This window comes from Bidens hawaiensis, unplaced genomic scaffold, assembly GCF_021521415.1.
Source record: "Bidens hawaiensis isolate Kalapana, Puna unplaced genomic scaffold, B.hawaiensis_p1.1 tig00015610_1, whole genome shotgun sequence".
NCBI classification, from domain to species: domain Eukaryota; kingdom Viridiplantae; phylum Streptophyta; class Magnoliopsida; order Asterales; family Asteraceae; genus Bidens; species Bidens hawaiensis.
Window position 1 is genome coordinate 440,315 of NW_027492396.1, and position 22,998 is coordinate 463,312.

Genomic DNA, 22,998 nt, shown 5'->3' on the forward strand with positions numbered 1-22,998 from the left:
TGCACGTTAAAATATGTTTACATGTAGATTAATGCATTTGATAGTAATGGGAAAATTAAGTGGGAAAATTAAGTGGTGTTGTGTCAAATGTTGGTAATTCGGACTCTAAACACAAGTCAATGAATTTGAGGGATTAATAATGACAAGTCGGTCATAGTTGGTTATGTTTCCTAATTACATCTTTCCTAATTGTTATGTGATTATAATAGGTAATGTCTTGGCTAGCAAGTTAGGTTACTTTATATAAATCAAGTCATGGTTAAGCATTATAGAATATGTGAGATGCGATCGCGTTAAGATTCATCTAGAGACACACATATTATGCAATCAAGTTATGAGTCATTAAAAGTCAAACCGAGCTAGAGTTTTTGATATTATAATCAGTTTTTAAGTAATATTTTCTGATTAATAAACGAGAGTTATTCGTTTAGTTCATGTTTTGTTTATCGATCGGGACTTGATAAAGTACAAAACATCTAGAAAATGGATTCTACGGTTAAAGATAGTAAATACTTTAGGAGACTAAACATAAATAAATTTTTAAGGGTTAAACGATAACGAAAGAGCAAAGCAAAGGAGTGGTATGAAATTTCGTTTGAAGTTTAAAAAAAGAAGATTAGCCATTAAACTTGGAGTGAGATCAGGATATTATGAAAAAATTATTCATACATATATTTTTTTATTTGTGCATTTTTTTAATCTATTTTTTAACCGCCAACAATAAAAGTCTGGCTATACTGGGTAATTTAATGGGCAACGACAAAAAGGACTCCATACGTTTGCGATTACAGACATCACTAGATAGCCTAAGGCCAACATCTCAAGTTCTAGGGAAAACCCGTCAACCGAAGATCCAACTATGATAAAACCCGATTATTTCTACCATTTTAACATGATTTAATTGATAACCATGGGCAAATACTTTAGTTTCGTAATAAATTAAATAAAGGCAAGATAAGTACAGCTCATATGACTATATATGAGTCACAAAGTACAAACTAGTGCAGAGTTAACATGTGGTATTTGTTGTTTATATTATTGGTTTCTTGCTCCTTCACTTAATCAGGTGCAATGAGCTTAGCTAATCTTATGGAACTCATAACATAAGTGGAAAAAAATGACATTTTTAACATGTATGCTAACTGTACACAAGTTAACACAAATCAACCTACCTTTAGCTAAAATGATCTTAAAACATTTTCTTGATCTAATATAATCTTTACCTCTGCGCCTCGGATTCTCGTTGTCTTCGATAAACAAAAACCATATTAAACACGACTCTTCCAACTCTTCGTGTCTTTCGCTTCTTTTTACTCAAACCTGTCTTCTTATCCTTCTCATCCGAAGGTACGGAAGCTGGTACATTACGAATCCAGAAAACCGGAACCAATGCTGCTAAAAACTGTATAGCAATCCCTACTGGAAGCTTTGAATAATCAACTGACGTTATTCCAAGACACGACGCCATTCCAACCCCAAAAACCCGCTACAAATCGATGATAAACAAAGGGCCGATGCCAAGAATGACATTAGTGATCCCTCACAACCCGCAGGGGCTAAACTTGCGAAAAGAACTTGAAAAGGTAGAATCTTGAACGTATTGATCATTTCTGCTATACCCGAAATACAAACAACAAACACATTGTTTGGGATTCCAAGCTTAAGATTCACTTGCTTCACAAGAACAAGATCAAGAAGCAAAGAACACGCGTATAATATCTGAACGGTCCCGATTAGTTTCCTTAACGAGATGGTTTTAAAGTAGCGGTTGTAGAGGATGGTTACACCTAATAAAAGTACTTGACCGACAACTTTCGACAGCCCGATTACAAACGGATCAAGATTCAAGATTTGTATTTGGTAACAAAATAAAGAACCGGATAAGATTGGTACCATGGCAAAAGAAGCTACAACCCATGAAAGTGACTTTAAAACACGATCATCTTTAACCGCCAAAACTAGATCAAGAAACTGTTTCTTGATGCTTGATGAGATTGATTCATGATGGTTAGAAGTCTTGGGCAAACGAAAAGATTCTTCCTTTGTTGTCAAAGATAACACGAATTGGAACGAGAGTAATGATGCAAAGATCAAGAACATGGATTTTGGTTGGTGTGTTTTTAATAAAAGGAAACCGCCTAGGCAGTTGGCCAGAACTCCACCAGCAGCTAAAGCCATGAAGGCATAAGATTGGAGACCGTTTATTTTGTTTTTTTGACCATATTCTGCAACCAAGGCATCTTTCGCAACTTCTGTAATTGATGCACCAAGATTACTAACAAGAACACATGTCATGAGAATCGGTAGCGCTTCACTGGCAACCGGGATTAATGCCATTGAAACCCATGATAATATCTGCAGCGCGACTGAAAACATCAAAATCAATCATTTTAAATTCAAAAATTTAAGTGACCTATAAACCAGTCAACTTAGTTTATGACTTTATATTTCATCTTTAATGGTTCAAATTGGTTAAGATGGAGGATTCAACTAAAGGTAACGGGTCAAACGGACTGAAAGTCATCCTAGAGTATTCAGCTACACAAAAACCTCTTAAACCACTTTAATAGAATTCAGAAAAAGGTTAGATTATAAACAAAAATGCTTCCGAAATTTTTAAAAAAACTGTTGGTCGGCCCGGCCCGTTTTAACATTACCCATTTTGGCCAGTTACCCGATCCTCTCGAACCACCCATTAACTCAAAATTTCCAACAAGATAAACTACAAATACATTGCTGAATTGTAGATATATTCAATATAATTCATCTATGATTTTATGGGAGATTCAAGAATACACAAGATTTATCATTTATACAAGATTTTATATTACTCTTTTTCACAACATATGTAAGTTAGGAATAACTTTTTTACAAAGAATATTCAAAGAAACCACAATTATTGCCCAATAATTTTGTAAAGTTTGATGCTTTATTTGAAGAATGAACCCAAAATCATCAACCTACCCAAATGCACTTAGATGAAAATTAGCAATGTTAACTACAAAATGACACACACACAAATAGCATTAATGTGATGATGAACATATGAACAACTAACCTCCAATAGAAATATAAGGCAATCTATGTGAACCACCAATATACAGAGCATCTGACAATATCCCATAAAGAGGTTTTGCCACCATAGGAAGATTAGCAGAGTTCTGCACCAACTGTAATGTTGAAGGATTCATATTCAAATTATTAGCCATATGGAAATTTAAAGCCAACCATGGAAAACATCTAAACCCTTGAACCCAATACCCAAACCCACAAAGATTCAACAAATCTTGAATCCCACTAAAGTTTCCATCTTTTCTTTCAGTTTCCTTTTTCTTGGTCTTATTCAGGTAGAACACAACAGGGTCAACCATATCAGTTCTTGGGCTCCTGCAGCTTGGAGGTTTCAAGATTCTATAAGGGTTTTTGTTCTTGAGTGATGTAAAGTGAGTTGGTGTGTTGGATTTGAATAAAGTTTGAGTCTTTGCAGGTTTCTTGAATAATGGGTTGAATTTGTATGATGGGTTTCCATTGCAAACTGATGATGAAGCCATGGTTTGAAGAACACTGAACACCAACTTTGGTGGTGTTGAATCTTTGAGAAAGATTGTGAATTGGTGTTTAAGGAATAATAATTTGTATAAAAAAAACAAGAAGATATAGATGGATCTAGAATAATATAAAAATAATAATATAAATTATTAAAGGTTATGGTGGAGAAAAAAAATACAGAGGCCCTCGAGAGAAGGAAGAAAGATAACACCTGTATATAAATTTGTATTTTTCTTTTTATATATATGTATTTATGATTTTGAGGTTTTGGTTTGGCTTTGTTATTGGGGGATCTAAATGGGTCCTATACAGAGACAGTTAAGCCTTTCTCAATCTCTACGTGTCAACTAGACAGTTATTGTAAGAGTTAGGGTTTATGTTGTGTGAATCAAATGCATCATAATTAGTATGTGCCCATGAGGTGTTTTCATTTCGATGTGCTTTTGAGTGAGTATTACCGGTTGATATCTCATCATAGTAAGATTGATTAATAATTGCATCATAAATAGGTGTTATTAAGTGTAAATTAAATAGATTTATTATAACTTAATTACACTTGATAGTCTTGAGATTGTATTACGGTGTTGATACCTAAATTATAAATATTACGTTCACGGTTTGTCTGTTTACAGTAATACATTTGGTCATATTCGGTAACCAGCTTTAAAGTTCTGTTAAATTTTTACGGAATAAACATTATTTTGTCGACATGATGGCTATTCCGAATTTAGGGGTTTCCATTATGTAAATTAAACAAATGTTTCATCAACATGAGTAATTGAGCACAAAATAAATAAATATATTCAACTTTTTATCTCCTTTGTTGGGTGTTCATGATCCCCTTTTGGTTTATGATTTAGCCAGGCTCTAAGAATTGCATTAGTTTTACTACATGTGTAACATGATATATGAAATTTTGCATGCATGTAATTATGTAATATGGTAAAATCAATATCAAATCATAATAAAGAAAATTTGGCCTAAGGAGTGTTGGTGTTACCTCCATGATCATATGTGAAAAGTATACAGCTTTAAAAACAAAACATGTGAACTTAAATTGTTAGATAAAGTGATATGTCTTGGCTATGGTTTATTCTTACATTTTAAATTTCAAAACCAATACATATAATAAGCTTAGTAGACAATACAAAGGGTGTCTATATTCTATATAGCATACATTTATATTACATATACCTTTTTATTGCAAACACCTAATAATTTCATACTAGACCTTAAAATATCAAAGGTTTGGCAGAAGTTAATAATAAACCAAAGACCATTAGTAATAGTTTGATCTAAAAGCAGTCCAAAGTAGACAATAAACACCCTACTTAATAATTAACTTACCAGAACTAAATGATATTTTTCAGTAAGGCCATATTCTGCATTAATAATAAATGTAATCTTGGTATACGTACTAAAACATTCTTAACATGGAAAGTATTGATGATATGGTACCAAATGCCAAACGTAAATGGACTTTGAAACCTAAACCTACCTAAAACCAAACCATTTGTCGAGTCGATGAAAACTGAAACTAGACCATTTGTCGGGCAAACTTCATTTACGTCATCTAAACTCCCAATAATACTTGAAAAATACAATAACAAGGAAAAGAAAACTACGCACGCACAGGTCAACATTTACTGTTGACCTTGGTTAACATATCATTTTACAAAATATACGATACTTCCATAGCACACAAAGATCTTGGAAGAATTGAAATCTGGCTTGTGTTCGTTTCAGATCTTAAATTCAAATCTTGTATGGAAGTCCACTTAAAAAGTGTTGATCTCCATAAACTCAAGGCGTTAAGTCAAAGTTCGACTCGAGCAGTGAATGGAATTGAGCTAGGGAGGATACCGTATAATCTGGTTTATGTTCAACATTGGCATATTTAGGGGAATCAAACTTACCTGTTTCATCAAGCAAAATTGTAACTGCTCCAGCCCTTTTCCCACAAGCCACCTGAGATCATAAGTTTAGAATCATCAAAAAGGTAACAACTTTAACTGTACTAAAAACGTGCGATAGAAGCTATTAATATTTTACAGTTTTAAAATCATAAAAAGATTACTCACATCATCCTTGAGGCTATCACCAATCATTACCACTTCACTAGGTTCGACTCCCCAAGTTGAACATATATGTAGTAAGGGAGCGGGGTCGGGTTTGTAAGGACGAAATTCCCTGCTCAATGCTGGAGAAAATGACACCTGTAACAATGTATACCATGATATAAGTTTATGAATTATGGATTTGATAATGTAAAAAAGAAAAGATGGTAATATTATATTGGTATGGACAAGAAAATAAAAAAATATACCCCGAATCGTTCATGAAACAAGTCAACAGCTGATTTGACATTTCGAGTGATTATTCCCTTCCTGCAAAAGAATTATACATGTAAATGTATCAGATCAAGAATTCTATTATATGCTTCCATGACTCTAAATTTTACATATCATTTAATAAAACCAAAGAAATTATGTAATGGTCAAGTTCTGTTGACTCATAATGCCTTTTGTCTAACCAAATTATTTTTATATCATATACATGGTTAATATGTCAAATATGATTACAAAATCAATGTTATTTCAACAATAGTTTATTTTTTTTTATACAATGGTTTAGGAGGTGTAATGCATTAGAAATACACTTTGGGTAGGTTTTTCAACACTTTTGACACGATTGCCAAATATTTTTATATTTTACCCATATGACCCACCGTAGGTTAAGCATTACCTGAATCACATCATTCTTAATAGGGGTGTAAACGAACAGAGCCTCGGCTCGACTAGGCTTGAGCTCGGCTCATTTAACTTATAAGGGCTGGAGCTCAAGTTCGACTCATTTCGAGCTTTAACTCTAACGCTCGAGTTAGGCTCGTTTAACGTATGAGGCTTCGAGTTCGACTCGTTTCAAGCCTTATTCTAAAGCTTGATCGCAGCTCGTGATCAATTTTCAAGCTCGAGCTAAATCATCTATGCATTTATAATTAATTTTTATATAGTTAAAACTATAACTTTTATTTAGTATCTTTATCATAATTTTATATACAATAAATACTAAGTAAATATATATTTACTATACTCAATAAAAATAATATAAACAACATGCCCGTTTAGGCTTGTGAGCCTACTCGAGCTCGTTAAGTCAAACTTGGGCTCAAGCTCATTTATCAAACGAACTCGTTTTTTTCCGGCTCAGTTCGATCTTTTAGCGAGTCAATATCAAGCAACTTACAAGCTGCTTGGCTCATTTATACCCCTAGCCAAAACTGCATCCTCTATTACTATGTAACAAATTCATAAAAAGAATAATCTAACCTGATATTCCTAGAGCTAAGAAAACCACAAAGGTCCGCAGCACCTGCATTATGGTTCAAGAATAACAAGATAAGTCATTTACTACCAAAACAAGCTATTTAAAGAAAGTTATACTTACAACACTTGGTTGCCTGTTTACTATTAGATGACAAAATATAGATGACCTTCCGTTTAACTAAACATAGCAAAGTTTTGATTCCATTCAATATCAAAACATCAATCAATATAACAAGTAACTCAATTTTTGCTAGGAGCAAAAAAAGTAAATTTTGAAACTTTCCGACTAACCAAGGCATGACTTCATGAGGCGGGATCGTTTGTACAACCAAATAAAGCTTTATGTACAACCGAAAGCTGCATCCTTTTTACATGCATATGAAATCAATCCAACAATAGTCGCTCAGTAGTGTAATTTTTCCGAAAAATAAAAAAAAGTTTATATGTATTTAGTCCGGCCCATCCAAATTATTGTTCAAGATAGCACAGGTCTTGAAACGATTTGGTATTCGTGATATTCTGGTTTTTGACGTTTAAAGCTCGGTTTTAACCGACACTAGACCCTAATAACATTCAATCTAATCGGTCTCCAGTATTCGGGTAACGGGTTCGTTCGGGTCAGTAACATCAAGATTAATAATAGTTAAACATTCCTTCACATCATTGACCAAGTCAAATCTTATTGAACAATTTCAATGTCAAATCATAATTAAACTCTATAAACATGGTTAATCAATAAACCCTAAAAACCCCATTAACCATTACCCGGCATAATCTGTAGCCGATCTATTCCTTGCTGTTCAAAATCCGCAATAATCTCGTACGCTTTCTGCTGCTTATCCGGACTCCATTGCTCAATATGGTGCAAGATATCAATACCAGAAGGTGAAGACTTGATTATGTTAAAGTATTGATCTTTACCCAGTACGGCTTTGTACATGGCCGGAAAATCTATGACGGGTACCGTTAGGGTTCCGTCCATGTCAAATACGACGCCCCGGATGCGAGATTTGACGGACATGACGGTGGTTAAGGATCTGAAGGAGGCTCTGGTGAAGAGAATAAGATTATGGGGTTGGAACTTGAGTGGAGACAAAGTGAACGGTGGCATTATGGATAGGCTGAATCATGACTACTAGTGTAGTGTGGTCATGTGTTAAGGTAAGTTGAGTATTTGGTACCGATACCAATACCGTATCGAAATTAATATTGTATTGTAACTAGTATAGATAGTTAAATACTATATTGATGTATTTGGTATTTAATTTTTCAGAATTCAGTACTGGTATTTTTTTTATATTGGTATGGTATCTATCTTATCCCTATGTTAAGGTATAAAGTATGTCTAGTGTGAAATTAATAATGAGTAGGTGTGAGAGTGTATAAGTTTGGTTATATTCGGTTGTTTTACTGTCGAATCCTGAAATTTGGTTTTCATAAAATCATTCATCAAAAGCGGTTTGGTTAATTTGGTTAGTTTGTCGGTTTTTGGTTTGGTTAATGACCGAAACTAATTAAACATGGAGTAAAATGTATGATTAGGAATACATGAAATAGAGGTATATGACATGAAATACAAGAATTAAAGGTTTAAAAGCTATAAATATATGAAAATGTGAATTGTCCGTCTTAAGGAATATTTTAGGAAGTTTTCATAAACAAGAACATTTTTGCCATTTTGGGTTTCTTTATTCTCAAAAGAGACATTTTGTGATTATTATTTGAGCAAATTACTAAAATAGCCCATTTTATGAGAGAGAAAATGCAAAATAACACGTGAGATTTGAAATTCCCAAAATAGCCCTTCAAATCTCACGTACACGTGAGTTTGCGAGATTCCCCGTGACTTTTCGTGGTCCAATCAGATTCTGCCAAGTGTTTTCCACTCCCACCTACCACGCTATTTTTCATCCCAAATCTGTCAGAAACGTAGCACTTGACACCAAATATAACCTGAAGAAAACTAACTATAACGTGATTTTTCAACCTGTTTTTATGGGCAACTTGAGTTTTCAAATTTATGAATTTTAAATGTATTTTGAAATTCAAGAAACGGGTTTCAATCTTCAAATTGATCCTGCAAATGGGTTCAATTCACGGGCTTTCTTCGTATATGAACTGGGTTTCCAGTAATAAACACCCTAATCACAAAACCCCCAAATTATACACCTTAGTTTCCATCAATTCATTCAATACCCGTTCTAGGGTTTCAATTACGACCCGAAACCCTAATTCCAATTCCAAATTCAAGATTCTTAAAGCTGTGGAATTGAACACGGTGGTAACCAGCGACGACGAGGATGAAATGAGTGAAGGGTTTTTCGAGGCAATTGAGGAATTAGAACGTATGACACGCGAACCATCCGATGTTCTTGAGGAAATGAATTCTAGGTTATCCGCTAGAGAGTTGCAGCTTGTGTTGGTTTATTTTTCACAAGAAGGTAGAGACTCATGGTGTGCTTTGGAAGTGTTTGAGTGGTTAAAGAAAGAGAATAAAGTTGATGAGGAAACAATGGAGTTGAGGGTGTCTTTAATATGTGGTTGGATCAAGAAGTTGATTGTGGTTTCTTTGTGTTGAAATTCATTTGAAATTTATCTAACGGGATGAATTTTAAAAGACCTTTGAAATCCATCTTATTTGAAAACTCATGTTGCCGATAAAAACAGTTTGAAACATCACGTTACAGTTGATTTTTTTCATGTTATATTTGATGTCAAAAGTTATGTTTCCGACAGATTTGGGATGAAAAATAGTGTGGTAGGTGGGAGTGGAAAACACTTGGCAGAATCTGATTGGACCACGAAAAATCAAAGGGAATCTCACAAACTATTTGAATGGCTATTTTGGAAATTTCAAATCTCACATGATATTTTGCATTTTCTATCTCATAAAATGAGCTATTTTGGTAATTTGCTCTTATTATTTTCTAAGAATAAAAGATAAGGTTAATAAGATTATGGAAAAATGGTCCCATCATTAAAAAAAAAGTGTACGTAATGAGTAAAGGCAAGATAGACTTTTCTTCTTCTTCTTTTTTTTTTTGAAATTAATAAAAAAGCTAATATATATAAAAAATGTGCAAAATTGTAAGCCCATATCCACTTTGGTGGGACTGCAATGGAAGTGATTGGCAGCTCATCATCCATCTTCATCTCACCCTGCAACAATCTCTGCTTCCCTCATCAACACAAGGTTCATATTCTGATATTCACCCTTTAAACTTTCAATTCCATCCATATATTTGACCCATGAACTTGACCCATATCACATTATGCAGGTTATGCGATGCAATTCATTACTTGTTACCTCTGTAAATCCTAGGTTATGCAATTCATTAACATCTGTAACCATCAACCCTAAGAAAACTCATGAAAGCAAGAGTCTTTTTTGGTTGGTTAAAAGATTCAACAAAAGTTTGGCATTTCTTGATTTTCATCAAGTTTTGCTTTTTACGCGAAACGGGCGGGTACTAACTAAGTTAAGGAAACAAGTTGTTAGCTTTAAGAAACTAGTTAAGAGTTCTGGGAAGTTTAAAGACTTGGTTTTTCCGGATTTGTTTGTTCGGGTTGCATTGGGAATGATGTTGTTCATGGCTGTTGCTGTTCCTGTTACCAAATCGCCTTCGTGTGAGTTATGTTGTTAAGTTTTATCACTTTTATAGTTTGTAACCTTGTATAATGTTTCGATGAAGCTTAGTTTCTGGTTTGTGTATAGGGGCACTCACTGAAGAGAATCTTTTGTTTCTTGAGGCGTGGAGGACGATTGACCGTGCGTATGTTGACAAAAGCTTTAACGGTCAAAGTTGGTTTAGGTATAGAGAAAACGCATTGCGTAATGAACCGATGAATAACCGTGAACAGACATGTATGGTTTATGGTTTTTACCTCATAAGTTTCTTTTATATGCCTTGATTTGTGTAACACACTCGATGCATTTGTTTGTATCCAGATGCTGCAATAAAGAAGATGCTTGCCACATTGGACGACCCGTTCACTCGTTTTTTGGAGCCTGACAAGTTCAAAAGTTTGAGGGTATGAAGATTGAAGCTGACTTTATATAATTATATAATGAGTGTTGTCGGTTTTTCATTTTTAATATGCAAATATGTTCCTTTGAAGGCAGTCAGGAACACAAGGTGCTCTTACTGGAGTAGGGTTATCAATTGGCTACCCGACCGGGAATAATGGAGCTCTTTCTGGGCTCATGGTTATTTCAGCTTCTCCAGGTGGGCCCGCTAGCAGGGCTGCCATTTCTCCAGGTGATCTAATTCTGGCCATTGATGATACTAGTACAGAAACAATGGATATTTATGATGCAGCAGAGCGCTTGCAGTAAGTTAACATTGACTATATTTCTAGTTATTAGCTACTTAATACTCTAGTTAAATCTTAAAGTTAATGATATAATCATATAACATTTAACTACTTATATAGAGGGCCTGAAGGAAGTGAAGTACACCTAAAAATACTAAGTGGACCAGAGATCAAGCAACTGTCATTAACGTATGTTCATTTGTTTCCTTCAGTTTAAAATTTGTCTTGAGCTTCATATGTGTGTATATTTTGTCTTAAATAAAAAAACAAGGTTTCACAATGTGTTTTATGCAGGAGGGAAAACATATCAATAAATCCGGTGAAGTCAAGGGTCTGTGAGACACCTGGTTTGGGGAAGGCTGCATCGAAGATTGGATACATAAAATTAACTTCATTCAACCAAAATGCTTCTGGTATGTAACCACATACTTAATATGATTTCTGTATTTTTACTATATTCCTTATCAAGATTTTTAAAGGGAAGATGGTATATAAAACCCTATAGTTGTCAGCAGTGGCGGAGCCAGAAACTTTTTCCCATGGGTTAGGAATTTTCGATGCTTGATTTTTTTTTCCAGTGTCAAAGTTTTCGCTCCTGAATGGGTCAGGTCGGGTTGGGTTGATCATTCAGTTAGATAAATAAGATGCAATATCACTATCATAACAAAAATATATCGTTAACATTTAATAAAATACAAAGTCATTAAATATAAAGATATTGCATATTATAATTTTTCTTTACGTGTTTTCATGTTTTGAAAAATATCTTCAATCACGAATTTGAAAAAGAATTCATTCTCAATACAACAAATACACACATCATTTATATAATCGTCACCCAAATGATTATGCAAATCCGATTTCACATGCTTCATTGAAGAAAAATACTTATCAAATGATAGAGCAACATGTATTGGTTGTTGGGGATGGTTGAAACTTTGAGGCGAACAACGAAGAAAAAAGTTGATCGGTTGCTGAGTCGATGACCGATGTTTTTATTTGTTTTATTAACTAAACTTTTTATAATCAACGGGTTCAAATATAATTTTTAAGACGATAATGGGTTCGCTCGCCAAAAAAGAAATGGTTCGTTCGTTAATTCAACACTATTGGTTATATAAAAAACCGAAAAAGGACCGGGTTCGGCCGAACCCGGTGGTGCCGTGAAAGTGTGGCTCCGCCACTGGTTGTCAGATCTGAAAGAATCTTATGTTGGTACATCGCGTGTGATTGAAATGGGCTCGATTGGGTTGGCCCAATAACATAGTTATAGTTTAGAGGCGGGAACATGGGTGGTCGGACGCGTTGGGTAACAACAGAAAGAAACGGGTTCAGATTGAAATAAGTTATTCCTAGTACTGATAGAAATGGGCTGGGTTGGATTTACTTTTTTAACAATCTTTTGTGTCTTTGTCTACCTATAAAACTAATGAGAGCAATGTATGATTACAGGAACAATATTACAACAATAGTCTTAACTCTTTGATTAACACAATATAGTAGGTTGTATGCATTATTTAGAGTTTGCTCTTTCAACTTGTTTGACCAGCTCCCCTTTAGGCTAAATTTATTTAGTGCCGACCCATTTATCGACCCATCATAGTAAACGGGTCAAAACTCAAAATTACCAACCCTAGTATAAATAATGATATGTTTGAGCACAGAACAAGATATCCATCTGTATGATTCTCGTTTTCAAACAGAATCTAAAACTGCAATTTTTAGGGTATGGTTGGTCTTAATAAATTGTATGGTACTCTTCTGCAATCTGCATCATCATGAATTTAAAACCGATACTGTTGTATTATTTCATCATGAAAAGTTAGGATGCTTCTAACAAAGTAGCCTTTCCAGCTGCTGTCAAGGAAGCAATCGAGACTTTAAGGAGAGAGAATGTGGAGGGCTTTGTCTTGGACCTCCGCAATAACAGGTGATGCGTTTATATTTTATAACAGTGAGTTAATTTGAGCTTTTAATTTGGACATCATATTTGCAACGCTTTCTAAAACATGAATAAATTATGATTGCAGTGGTGGACTTTTTCCCGAAGGAATTGAGATTGCCAGGATCTGGTAAGTTTGCAATTTTTGTAAAATTTGTTTTTGTTCCAAAAATTAATCATATGAAGCTGATGCAAACCAGGTTGAACAAAGGTGTGATCGTGTACATATGTGATAGTCGGGGCGTTAGAGATATATATGATACTGATGGAACCAATGCAATAGCACCTTCAGAACCTTTAGCCGTGCTGGTAATGCCAACAATATTATCTTTAATTTCTACTTTATAATATCTTCAAAACTGAAGTGTACCTGTAGACTTGTACATATAAATAGGTTGATTTGGGTTATATATGTATGTGTAGGTTAACAAAGGAACTGCAAGTGCAAGTGAGATCTTAGCTGGTGCTTTAAAGGATAACAAACGCGCAGTGCTTCTTGGAGAACCGACTTTTGGGAAAGGGTAATCATTTTTGCATAATGTTCCCACTTTTAGTAACATTAAAAATTTTCATATAATGTCTAAAAAGTTTCTTTATTTACAGAAAAATTCAATCGGTTTTTGAATTGTCTGATGGGTCAGGCTTGGCGGTTACCGTTGCTCGTTATGAAACCCCTGATCACATTGACATCAACAAGGTTCTCTCTCTCTCTACACACGGGCCAAAGTAACGGGCTGTCATCAATTGTTTGACTTTTCCACTTATAAATTCTGATTACTTTATACCTTATGTGTAGGTTGGCATAATTCCTGATCATCCTTTGCCTGCATCGTTTCCCAAGGATGATGACAGTTTCTGCGGGTGCATTGGAGACCCTGCTTCGGGTTGTTTTCTAAACCCGGTTGGATTATTTTCAAGATGATATAACTACTCTGAAAACTCAATTTACATTCATTTGACTGTTAGCAATTTGTTCAAAAGACCATGGCTAGCATTTGTGTATAGTTTGAAGAAAATTGGAAAACAAAATGTGAAGTAAATCTGTTGTAAATTATCTTTTTTGGTTTTTTATTATCTTGTTTACATTTTTGTTACCAATGTTTGAAGAGGTGAATTCTATTTTCTACATCATACTTGTTTTGATTTGCACACTTTTTGGCACTTTACATTCACCTTGCCTTTCACACCATGAGAAAAGATAAAAGTAACTTTTAGGTGTAAGGGCAAAATTAACAGAAAAATGATTGTAGTGTGCAAATCAATCACTTTACTTAGATTTGTCATTGCGGTGTGTTTAATTTTAACCAAGCCATAGAACTTTATCCAATGGTAGCCTTGTAGTACAAAGTTTTTTTTTCTTAAACCACAAAGGTCCACTGAACCCTTGAACTGTTCACAAATTCACTCTTCCTTGTAGCATTACAATACCAATATATATCTAAAGCAGGGAACACCTGCTACTACAACAAAATTATTTATGAACTACAATAATAGAACATAAAAAATTTAAAATACATCATGTACATACAAAATGTTACTTGGGTTATGCACACGCACACCCGAGTTTAGGCGTGTACTGGTTTTTCATTGATTTATTGCAAGACACTGGTTCTTGACTTGAAGACATGACCCTGCGATCACAAAGCTACATTATAATTTGTTTTCTTGTAGTTTTAGCTCATTAACGGGTTTTGTAAAGCTCTAGCGGGTCAAAAAAAATAATTTATCTAAAAGAGAAACAACTCAAATGGGTCAAACTTTTTGAAAGTCCCCCAAGGTATATTTCTAATGCTTACAGACTCTCAAACATCTCTATTTAAAAAGATTATTGCTGTTAACCTAGAAAGCATCTCAATCTCAATAATAATTAATATATTCACAAGGTTGTAACTGATTTATTTGGTTCCTTCCTGTAGCCAACAACTTTAATGAACACATATTCTGTGCTTTTAATCATGGATTTGGAGTTTTGGTGATGAAATGTACCTGATCGGCTATTTCAGATAGACTTACTTTGTGAAAATGCTTTAAACTTCATTTTGGATTCATCTGATAAAAAGAAAAGAAAAACGAAAAGTTAATACATTAATTATCTACATTCACATCTACTTGGGATGAAGTAGTTGTAGCAGCATATTTCAACTGCATGCCTGTAGGTGTAAATATTATAAATAGAAACAACAAAGATATTCATAAAATTTTCAGAATCAAACCCTTAAGAGTGAAAAAGAATTCATACGAAAACCGTACAAGTTGGTGGAACATGCTTGAAGCATACAAACAGAAAATCGGAAATTAAGCTATAGTAGTAAGGGAAGCTGTAGTGGTCGAGAAAACAACCCCTTTTAGGGCGACAAACAATTTTAACACCGCCCCCTGGCGATAAATGGGGCGATAAAGGGGGGGGGGGGGCGACAAGTATTTCTCGTCTGTTTACTATTGGTGGGATTTACTGAGTACGATGATGATGATGATGATATATGGCTAAAACACCATTACACTCTAAAAACAAAAACCCACCCTTTGCTGACTGGGCGCCGCATGACGCAAATCGCCTCATTTTGTACCCCTCCACTACACATAGCCTAATGGTGACTCATGTCAGACATAAATGCACCTCAGTATTTCAAGACAGTACTAAAATACTTCTTTATCATACATGAACAAGCATCAACCTAAGTGAAACTATGATTCAACTCTAAATAAATGAATCCCTTATGCCTTTATACAACTAATCGCACTATAATCCTCCATAGGCAAATGTCAATCACAACCTTATGTACACATATTCCATGATTTTAATCGTATGATGAGAGAAGGGTTTTGGTGTTGAAATGTACCTGGCCAACTATTTCGGACTTTTTCTTTCTGGTGAGAATGCTTTAAAGTTCCCTTGGTACACTGGTGAAAAGAAAAAAAGACGAAAAGTTATATATTAATTAATTATTATTCACATTCACTTGGGGATTAACTAGTTGTAGCATATTACAACTGACTATAGGTGTAGATTTTATTAATAGAAAAAACATCTACCTGAATAACTGCAATCACTATAATACGGTAACATGTATTCTCCCGGTTTTGATATTTGAAAAGGAGAAAGATCTCCACCAATGATGTGATTCCATGACTTGTAATAACCCAACGCATCTTCACCTTTTTCCTCCTCAATCTTTCCATCTTCATCATACACAAAACTAAACCCACACTCCCGTGTAAGTAGCTTATTATCATCATAATAGACAAAGTTAAGATGTTCTACTGTAATAGTAATCTGGTCTTCTTCTTCCATCTCATTCGGCCCAATGGGTTAACAAACTTAAAACACTTTCCACATAACTTCACTTTGTCAATACGATGACGATAAATCCAAGTGTGGTTTTTTGTAATATTTGTAATTTTGATCATTGGCAACCACACATATTCATCTGCACAAAATTGACATGCCTCCACACAACAGAAATTTAATCCTCGTAGCTTCATAGGAGATGACGGGATGGTAAACGATATTGATGGGCCCTTGCTTCTACACCTAATCCAATTCGGCATCTGGTCCCCACAATAAAACGTGCTGAATATTCCAAACTCATAATACATCTGTCAAATGAATACAAAATTAGTCACCTTTAAATCGTCAATTCATAACACACACACACACACACACACACACAAGCAGAGACAAGTAATTAGAGGAAACCTGGGTTTGACATTCAATATCATGTCCTCTACCATTTCGAATTGTCAGGCGCCTTTCTTTAATAAAGTTTAAATTTGTTCAGCCCAAACTATGTAACACTTTGTCCTCAACACATGCCATAGCCTCCATCTTCACCAAGCCATCAATTTCAAGTGAACAAGGTTGTAATAAGTTGTAAGCTCCTATTAATATGAGGGGGGACATTTTTGGATCAAATTTAATTCTCCTTAGTAGTGATTCCTTAGTAAAATCAATGTCGATTGATAGTTCTCTTAGCGTATGTGGAGGACCCTCGATTGATATAACCATTTCACAGTAATTAATACTAAGTGTCTCTAGCCTTGGAAGGCTTCTCACACAATCTGGCATTGAAACAATTGGATTACCATCTAAATACAGCTCCTTCAACACAGATAGGCAGCTCAAGTCCCCTGGAAAGGATTCGTTAGACAAATTATTATTCGCAAGTGACAAAATTCTCAATGAGCTCGGTAAAGAAAACGCAATGAGCTTCAAATCTTTTGGTGTAGTTCCAATTTCAGATTCACGGAAACTACAACCATCTAACAATAGTGTTTCAACCTTCTTTAAGTTGCCTATGGATATTGGAACCTTTTAAAGCTTGTAGCAGTACCTCATATCAATGTGAACAAGTTCAACACATTGCTCAACTGATTCACACACCTCAATCAAGCTTATGCACTCTCTAACAATTAACCTCTCAAGCGCAAGGAGTTCCGAAAAACCACCAACACTATGAAGATGCTCAGAGAAGCTCAAATCAAGAATCTGCAAAGATCCAAGCTCTTTTGACATGCCAAAAGATTCAAGGTTGCTATAGGACATGTCAAGAGCAACGAGATTCTCCATTGGCAAGTCTAAAGGTATAGACTTTAAAGGAGACCCATGCATACACAACCATCTTAATTCTTCTGGAAAATCCTCATACGGTCCATTCATTTGCACATAATTGAGTTGCAGTAGCATTAGATTATCCATCTTACTTAATGACTCTGTTTTTACCTCAAATGATCCGCGTGACTTCTTTTTGTCGAGCATTCTCATGTCAAGGGCAAGGCCTAGAATATCTTCTGTACCCTACCAACAAAGGGAATGCTATGCATATAGACAATATAAATAAACATAAATACTACTCCCCCCCCCCCCCCGGTCCCATTATAAGTGTCATAAACAAAAAGTCTTCGAAAGTGGGTCTGTCAATATTGTTTGTTAATGTTAGTTGTGTGTGTTTAAGGGTAAATTTGAAAATTGGATAATAAATTTTAAAAATGGGCATTGGTAATGGGACAAACAAAAAAGAGAATATGGACACTTTTAATGGGACGAAAGGAGTATAATATATACATGGGCTCTTACCTTTTCTTGTTTCAACACTTTGAATGACTCCTCGTGACGCCATAATCGACTACGCTTCCATGGCTTCGTAAGGGATTCTTGACGCACTAAATCTCTCCCCATATCTTGAATCAACGAATGCATCATCAAGCACTTGTTATACTCCTCGGTACTAAGAAGGCATCTGTCAACGAGATTCATGATTCCATATCTTGTCTCTATATCACATGCTTTTAATATTGTTTCAGTAAGATCTCTATCTTTTCCAACAAAGAAACATTCAATATGCTTAAACAATTCCATTTCATTGGATGGAAGAGAGTCAAAACTCATCCGAAAAACATTTTTTATACTGGAATGAGGTTCTTTATATAACCCTTTTAAGCACTCTTCCCAATATGCAACATCCCGTTTGTGTATAACTTGCCCAAAACCTCAAGAGCCAATGGATGCCCTTGACAATACTTCACAAGCTTTTTTGAAACCTCTTCATAACCTTCTTTGGGTGTCTGGCTCTCGAAAGCATGAACACATAAAAGTTGTAGTGATTCATCTTCATATAAAGCATTAAGCAAAACATTTTTGTTATTGGGATGAACTTGAGACTTGAATAATGCACACCTTTCTGTTAAAGATACATCCTTGGTTGTAATTATGATTTTGCTTCCTGGATGTAAACCTTTGTTTCCAAGTAAAGCATCCAACTGGTCAAGACTACCAACATCATCAAGCACTATAAACACCTTCTCACGGGTAAGTGCCTTCTCAATCTTAGCGGTGTACACAGAGACATCGTTAACTTCCACCTGAGCTTTCTTTGAAATGTCTCCGTGAAGTTGCTTTTGTAAATCAAGCAATCCATCAAACCGTTCATTACACCTTGTATTGATACCTTCAATAAAGCTGCTTTTGTGGAACTTTCTAGAGTGTAGCTGGAAGACATATTTAGCCAATGATGTCTTCCCAATCCCACTCATGCCTAAGACTGTGAGAATGTCAACAGTATGACAAGATCCATCCATCAACCATGAACTAATGGATTCAATGTAATCTTCCATCCCAATCAGACGCGGCAGAGTATTACTTAAAGGGACACCGAACCTACGGTGGATGTTGGTAACAACTTCTTTGATAATCTCTGTCTCTTTCCTGGAAATGAATTAAATGAGAAAATATGAAACATCATTGTGAGTTGTGACAATACTTAACAATCTGATCTAAACCAAATATACAACACATATCATTTACCTGTCCTTTGAATCTATTCCTTTTAAATCCGCAATCTTCGTGAGTGCCTTCTTCCATAACTCCATCTTTTGAGCCAATTCACTTCTCTTCTCCGCATTTGTTTCATCCTCCATCTTCTGTTTATGCTTCGTCATTGCTTCCCCAAAGCTTTTTTGTTGCTTCCTGACATCAGTGGGCTCGACATCATAGATTTAAAATAATAAGTAATAACAACTTTTTTTGAATTTCTATTACAATTCTAATTTGTTTCCTTTAATAGCTTTTAATACATGACGTTTTACTTAGATTTAAAATTGTAAGACCGAAAAGCGTGACATGCGATATCAATACGAAACCCGTTATATATTTATTGGTCAAGTAAATAATTAAAGCCGACGCGAAATCCGGATACGAGACGAGAGCTTCGGGAACACTTTTAGCTTTAACGGAAAAGCTTCTATAATATGTTAATTAGGCTATAAATATGTCATATTTATGTCTTTGTATGTGTGTGTTTGTATGTTGTAAATCACCACTCAAGGGGAGCTCACCTTGGGTGGGTGGTTCTATCTTTTATGTATAAAATCTTTTAACCGACAACGAGATCGTTCACTATCCATATTATCTTTATATTTTTGTTCAATCGTTTGATTTACCGCACTCGTCTCAAACTATATATCAAGTGCAAAATTCGTTCGTTGGTTGTCTTGAGACCTACAAAAATCTTAATGAGGCGTGTTTAATTTTAACCAAAACTGCACTAATTTTAACGTTATTTTACTAATCTCGTGAAAATAACGTTAATAGTGGCGTAAGGTTAATCATGCATCATGTGGGGGCGTTGATAGCCGAAAGACAATGGTACATGCACCGATCAACCGGTGTCCCGATGATTGAGTGTTATGTGCCTTATGTCCAAGGCTTGATGCAAAACTACTATCGAGCCTGAGGTCTCACCGGAAACAGCCTCTCTATCCCTATGGGATAGAGGTAAGGTTGTCTACATCTTACCATCCTCAGACACTACCATAGCTTTGTCATTGGTGGGATATACTGAGTACGATGATGATATAACTTGTATCCAATGGTAGCCTTGTAGCAATTTTTTAAACCACATAATTATATATGAACTGCAATAACAGAATATAAAAAATTTAAAATACAACTTGTATATACAAAATGTTACTTGGGTTATGCACACGCACACCCGAGTTTAGGCGTGTAATGATATTTGAGATCTTTTCAACAATCCCTTAGGTCAAAATCTTTTCAGCGATTTATTGCAAGACACTGTCTCTTGACTTGAAGACATGACCCTATGATAAAAAAGGTACGTTATAATTTGTTTTCTTGTAGTTTTAGAGGTGGCAATTTCAGCTCATTAACGGGTTCTGTATAGCTCTAATGGGTAAAAAAACAATTATCTAAAAGAGAAACAACTAAAATGAGTCAAAACTTTTTGAAAGTCATCCAAATTATATTTCTAATGTTTACAGACTCTCAAACAACTCTATTTAAAAAGATTATTAGTGTTAACCTAGAAAGCATCTCAATCTCAATAATAATATATTCAATAGGTTGTAAGTGGTTTTATTTGGTTACTTCCCGTAGCCAACAACTTTAATGAACACATATTCAGTGTTTTTAATCATAGACTCATGGTTATGGAATTTTGGTGTTGAAATGTACCTGATCGGCTATTTGAGATCGACTTGTTTTGTGAAAATGCTTTAAACTTTGTTAGGGGTTCATCTGATATAAAGAAAAGAAAAACAAAAACTTAGTGCATTGACATTAACATTGACATTGACATCGCGTATCGTGATGGGTTACTTAAGGGTCCGTCGCATACCGCGACAACCGCAAAAATTTTTGGTGCGACTTGCGGCGATGCAAGCGTGCGCCATCAAAGAGCCCATCGCACGACACCCGTGAGCGTTCGTGTAGGGTGCTTCACACCTTCCATTAGGACCACTGGGTGTGATTTGTCGTATAAGAATAGAATCATATGAATTCTCTTTCTTATAAAGAGCTCACTAGTTTTATAATCTAGCGATGTGGGACAAGAACTCACTTTCTTATTTATACAATGGTGGAAGCTTTCCATATTCTTTCCTCCACCAATGTGGAATGGAATTTACTTCTTTTATTTTCTTCACTTTTCCTTTGATATTTTTATGGTTTGTTATAATCGTACAGTACACCGGCAACCATCGTATTGTCCGACGATGGCGCACAATGTCAGCGTACAAGTCTTCGTACGCCTGTAAGGAATTGTCCAGTTTTGTGAAGATCACCGTACGGTACTGCGCAGCCCGACTTGGTTGCGAATTTCTGAATTTTGGAGTATAAAAAGTATATGTTTTTAGGTTTTGAAGATATCTTTTTGGGATGACTTAAGGGGCGACCAAGGGTGATTTTGGGTCATTCTAATCACTCCAATCACCTCTCCAATCATGTTTCCTTTAACCGAATCAAGATTAGAAGCTGTTGTCTCAATGATTCAAGGCTAAACCTCCCATGACCATTTCATGTGTGATTACTTTTTGATTTCTATCAATGATTGAGTTTTGATTAATCATTAGGTTAATTGAACCTTTACGTGTATTTGATATGATTAAATAATTGTTTCTCTGGGATTTTCATTTATCATCAATTACTTGGTTTGTGTTCATCAACATTTAGAAATTGATTCTTATTGTCATTGAAACATTTACAGTTAATTATTTATAGATTCTAGGTTTTATATTAACGAATTAGTAATTAGGTAGACCATATTTAGTTGTGTCAATTCGTTGGGTTAAACTCTGTGAATCATCACAACCAAATTACTTAGTAATTATTTATCAAACTGAATTAACGAGTCATGTCTATGTGATTATCCAATTGATAAAAATTATGATTAGTTAGTTTATTGCATAACCTCGACCTTTTCTCAAATCGTTCTACAACCAAAAGTAATTTGTTTTCATTAAACAAACCAATTCTCAAACTGCTTGACATCATATGTCCGACTTAGTATAAGTATTTAGTAACAATGAACCGCATTAGCACTTTCCACTCCTCGTGGATTCGACACTTTATTTGTCCTTGCTACTAAAAGTATTTTATAAATAGTTTTAATTGACTTTTCGACATTTGTCATATATACCCTCCTAAATTGTAAAGGGAGTTTTATTATTTCCTAGTCCATTCCTATTATAACAATGACAAGTTGTGATGCTAAACATAATGTTTGGTTAATGATTTGTGTAAATCATCATAAGTTTATTACTTTTTAACGATTTGTGGATAATCACTTATGTGAAAGAGAAGTGGGGTCGTTTCGAATGAAGTTATGGGTTGCATAATTCCAATAGCTTTCACAAAACCAGGTTAGAGTTCCAGGACCATAATGGATACAACATTAAGGGGATGTGCTCGCCTAGGGAGAGTATTGTGTTAACTGTATTGTTGTCTAAATAAACGGGGGTTGTTCAAGGACATGATGTCTGCAAACCGCTAGAAGACTAAGTACGCTTCCCAAAGGAAGGTTCAAAGCGAATACCTACCTATCCTGTAGTTTTTAACTGTCGAGATTCTATTGG

General features: G+C 35.0%; 4 protein-coding genes and 1 pseudogene across 7 annotated transcripts; 1 reads left to right on the forward strand and 4 right to left on the reverse strand.

The window, feature by feature from the left end:
• Positions 1–959: 959 nt before the first annotated feature.
• Positions 960–3,690, reverse strand: LOC143549481 (putative folate-biopterin transporter 9, chloroplastic; annotated as a pseudogene). Its single transcript, XR_013138142.1, has 2 exons — positions 3,059–3,690; positions 960–2,366 (listed from the first exon to the last, which is right to left on the reverse strand). The product of XR_013138142.1 is annotated as a putative folate-biopterin transporter 9, chloroplastic (transcript).
• A 1,384-nt stretch (positions 3,691–5,074) lies between these two features.
• LOC143549482 (haloacid dehalogenase-like hydrolase domain-containing protein At2g33255) lies at positions 5,075–8,020 on the reverse strand. Its single transcript, XM_077040382.1, has 5 exons — positions 7,641–8,020; positions 6,879–6,921; positions 5,876–5,936; positions 5,631–5,765; positions 5,075–5,517 (listed from the first exon to the last, which is right to left on the reverse strand). Exons 1-5 carry the CDS (start codon positions 7,984–7,986, stop codon positions 5,353–5,355), a joined length of 750 nt encoding a protein of 249 aa, XP_076896497.1. The 5' UTR covers positions 7,987–8,020; the 3' UTR covers positions 5,075–5,352.
• Positions 8,021–10,132: 2,112 nt separating this feature from the next.
• LOC143549500 (carboxyl-terminal-processing peptidase 2, chloroplastic-like) lies at positions 10,133–14,209 on the forward strand. The gene is made up of 12 exons (XM_077040398.1): positions 10,133–10,502; positions 10,591–10,740; positions 10,825–10,907; positions 10,999–11,207; positions 11,310–11,378; positions 11,484–11,602; positions 13,044–13,119; positions 13,220–13,261; positions 13,332–13,440; positions 13,555–13,652; positions 13,735–13,828; positions 13,928–14,209. The coding sequence occupies exons 1-12, from the start codon at positions 10,148–10,150 to the stop codon at positions 14,051–14,053; spliced, it is 1,530 nt and encodes a 509-aa protein (XP_076896513.1). The 5' UTR covers positions 10,133–10,147; the 3' UTR covers positions 14,054–14,209.
• A 2,229-nt stretch (positions 14,210–16,438) lies between these two features.
• LOC143549501 (disease resistance protein RUN1-like) lies at positions 16,439–19,616 on the reverse strand. 3 transcript variants are annotated; one of them, XM_077040400.1, is made up of 4 exons: positions 19,433–19,616; positions 18,206–19,333; positions 16,829–17,919; positions 16,439–16,728 (listed from the first exon to the last, which is right to left on the reverse strand). In XM_077040400.1, the coding sequence occupies exons 1-2, from the start codon at positions 19,564–19,566 to the stop codon at positions 18,565–18,567; spliced, it is 903 nt and encodes a 300-aa protein (XP_076896515.1). In that variant the 5' UTR covers positions 19,567–19,616; the 3' UTR covers positions 16,439–16,728; positions 16,829–17,919; positions 18,206–18,564. The 3 variants fall into 3 exon arrangements, with proteins under 3 accessions (XP_076896515.1, XP_076896514.1, XP_076896516.1); XM_077040399.1 differs by having other exon boundaries at positions 16,829–17,926; XM_077040401.1 differs by lacking the exon at positions 16,829–17,919.
• On the reverse strand, positions 16,907–18,487 carry LOC143549488 (disease resistance protein RPP2A-like). Its single transcript, XM_077040386.1, has 3 exons — positions 18,206–18,487; positions 17,463–17,926; positions 16,907–17,381 (listed from the first exon to the last, which is right to left on the reverse strand). The coding sequence occupies exons 1-3, from the start codon at positions 18,485–18,487 to the stop codon at positions 16,907–16,909; spliced, it is 1,221 nt and encodes a 406-aa protein (XP_076896501.1).
• Positions 19,617–22,998: the final 3,382 nt, after the last annotated feature.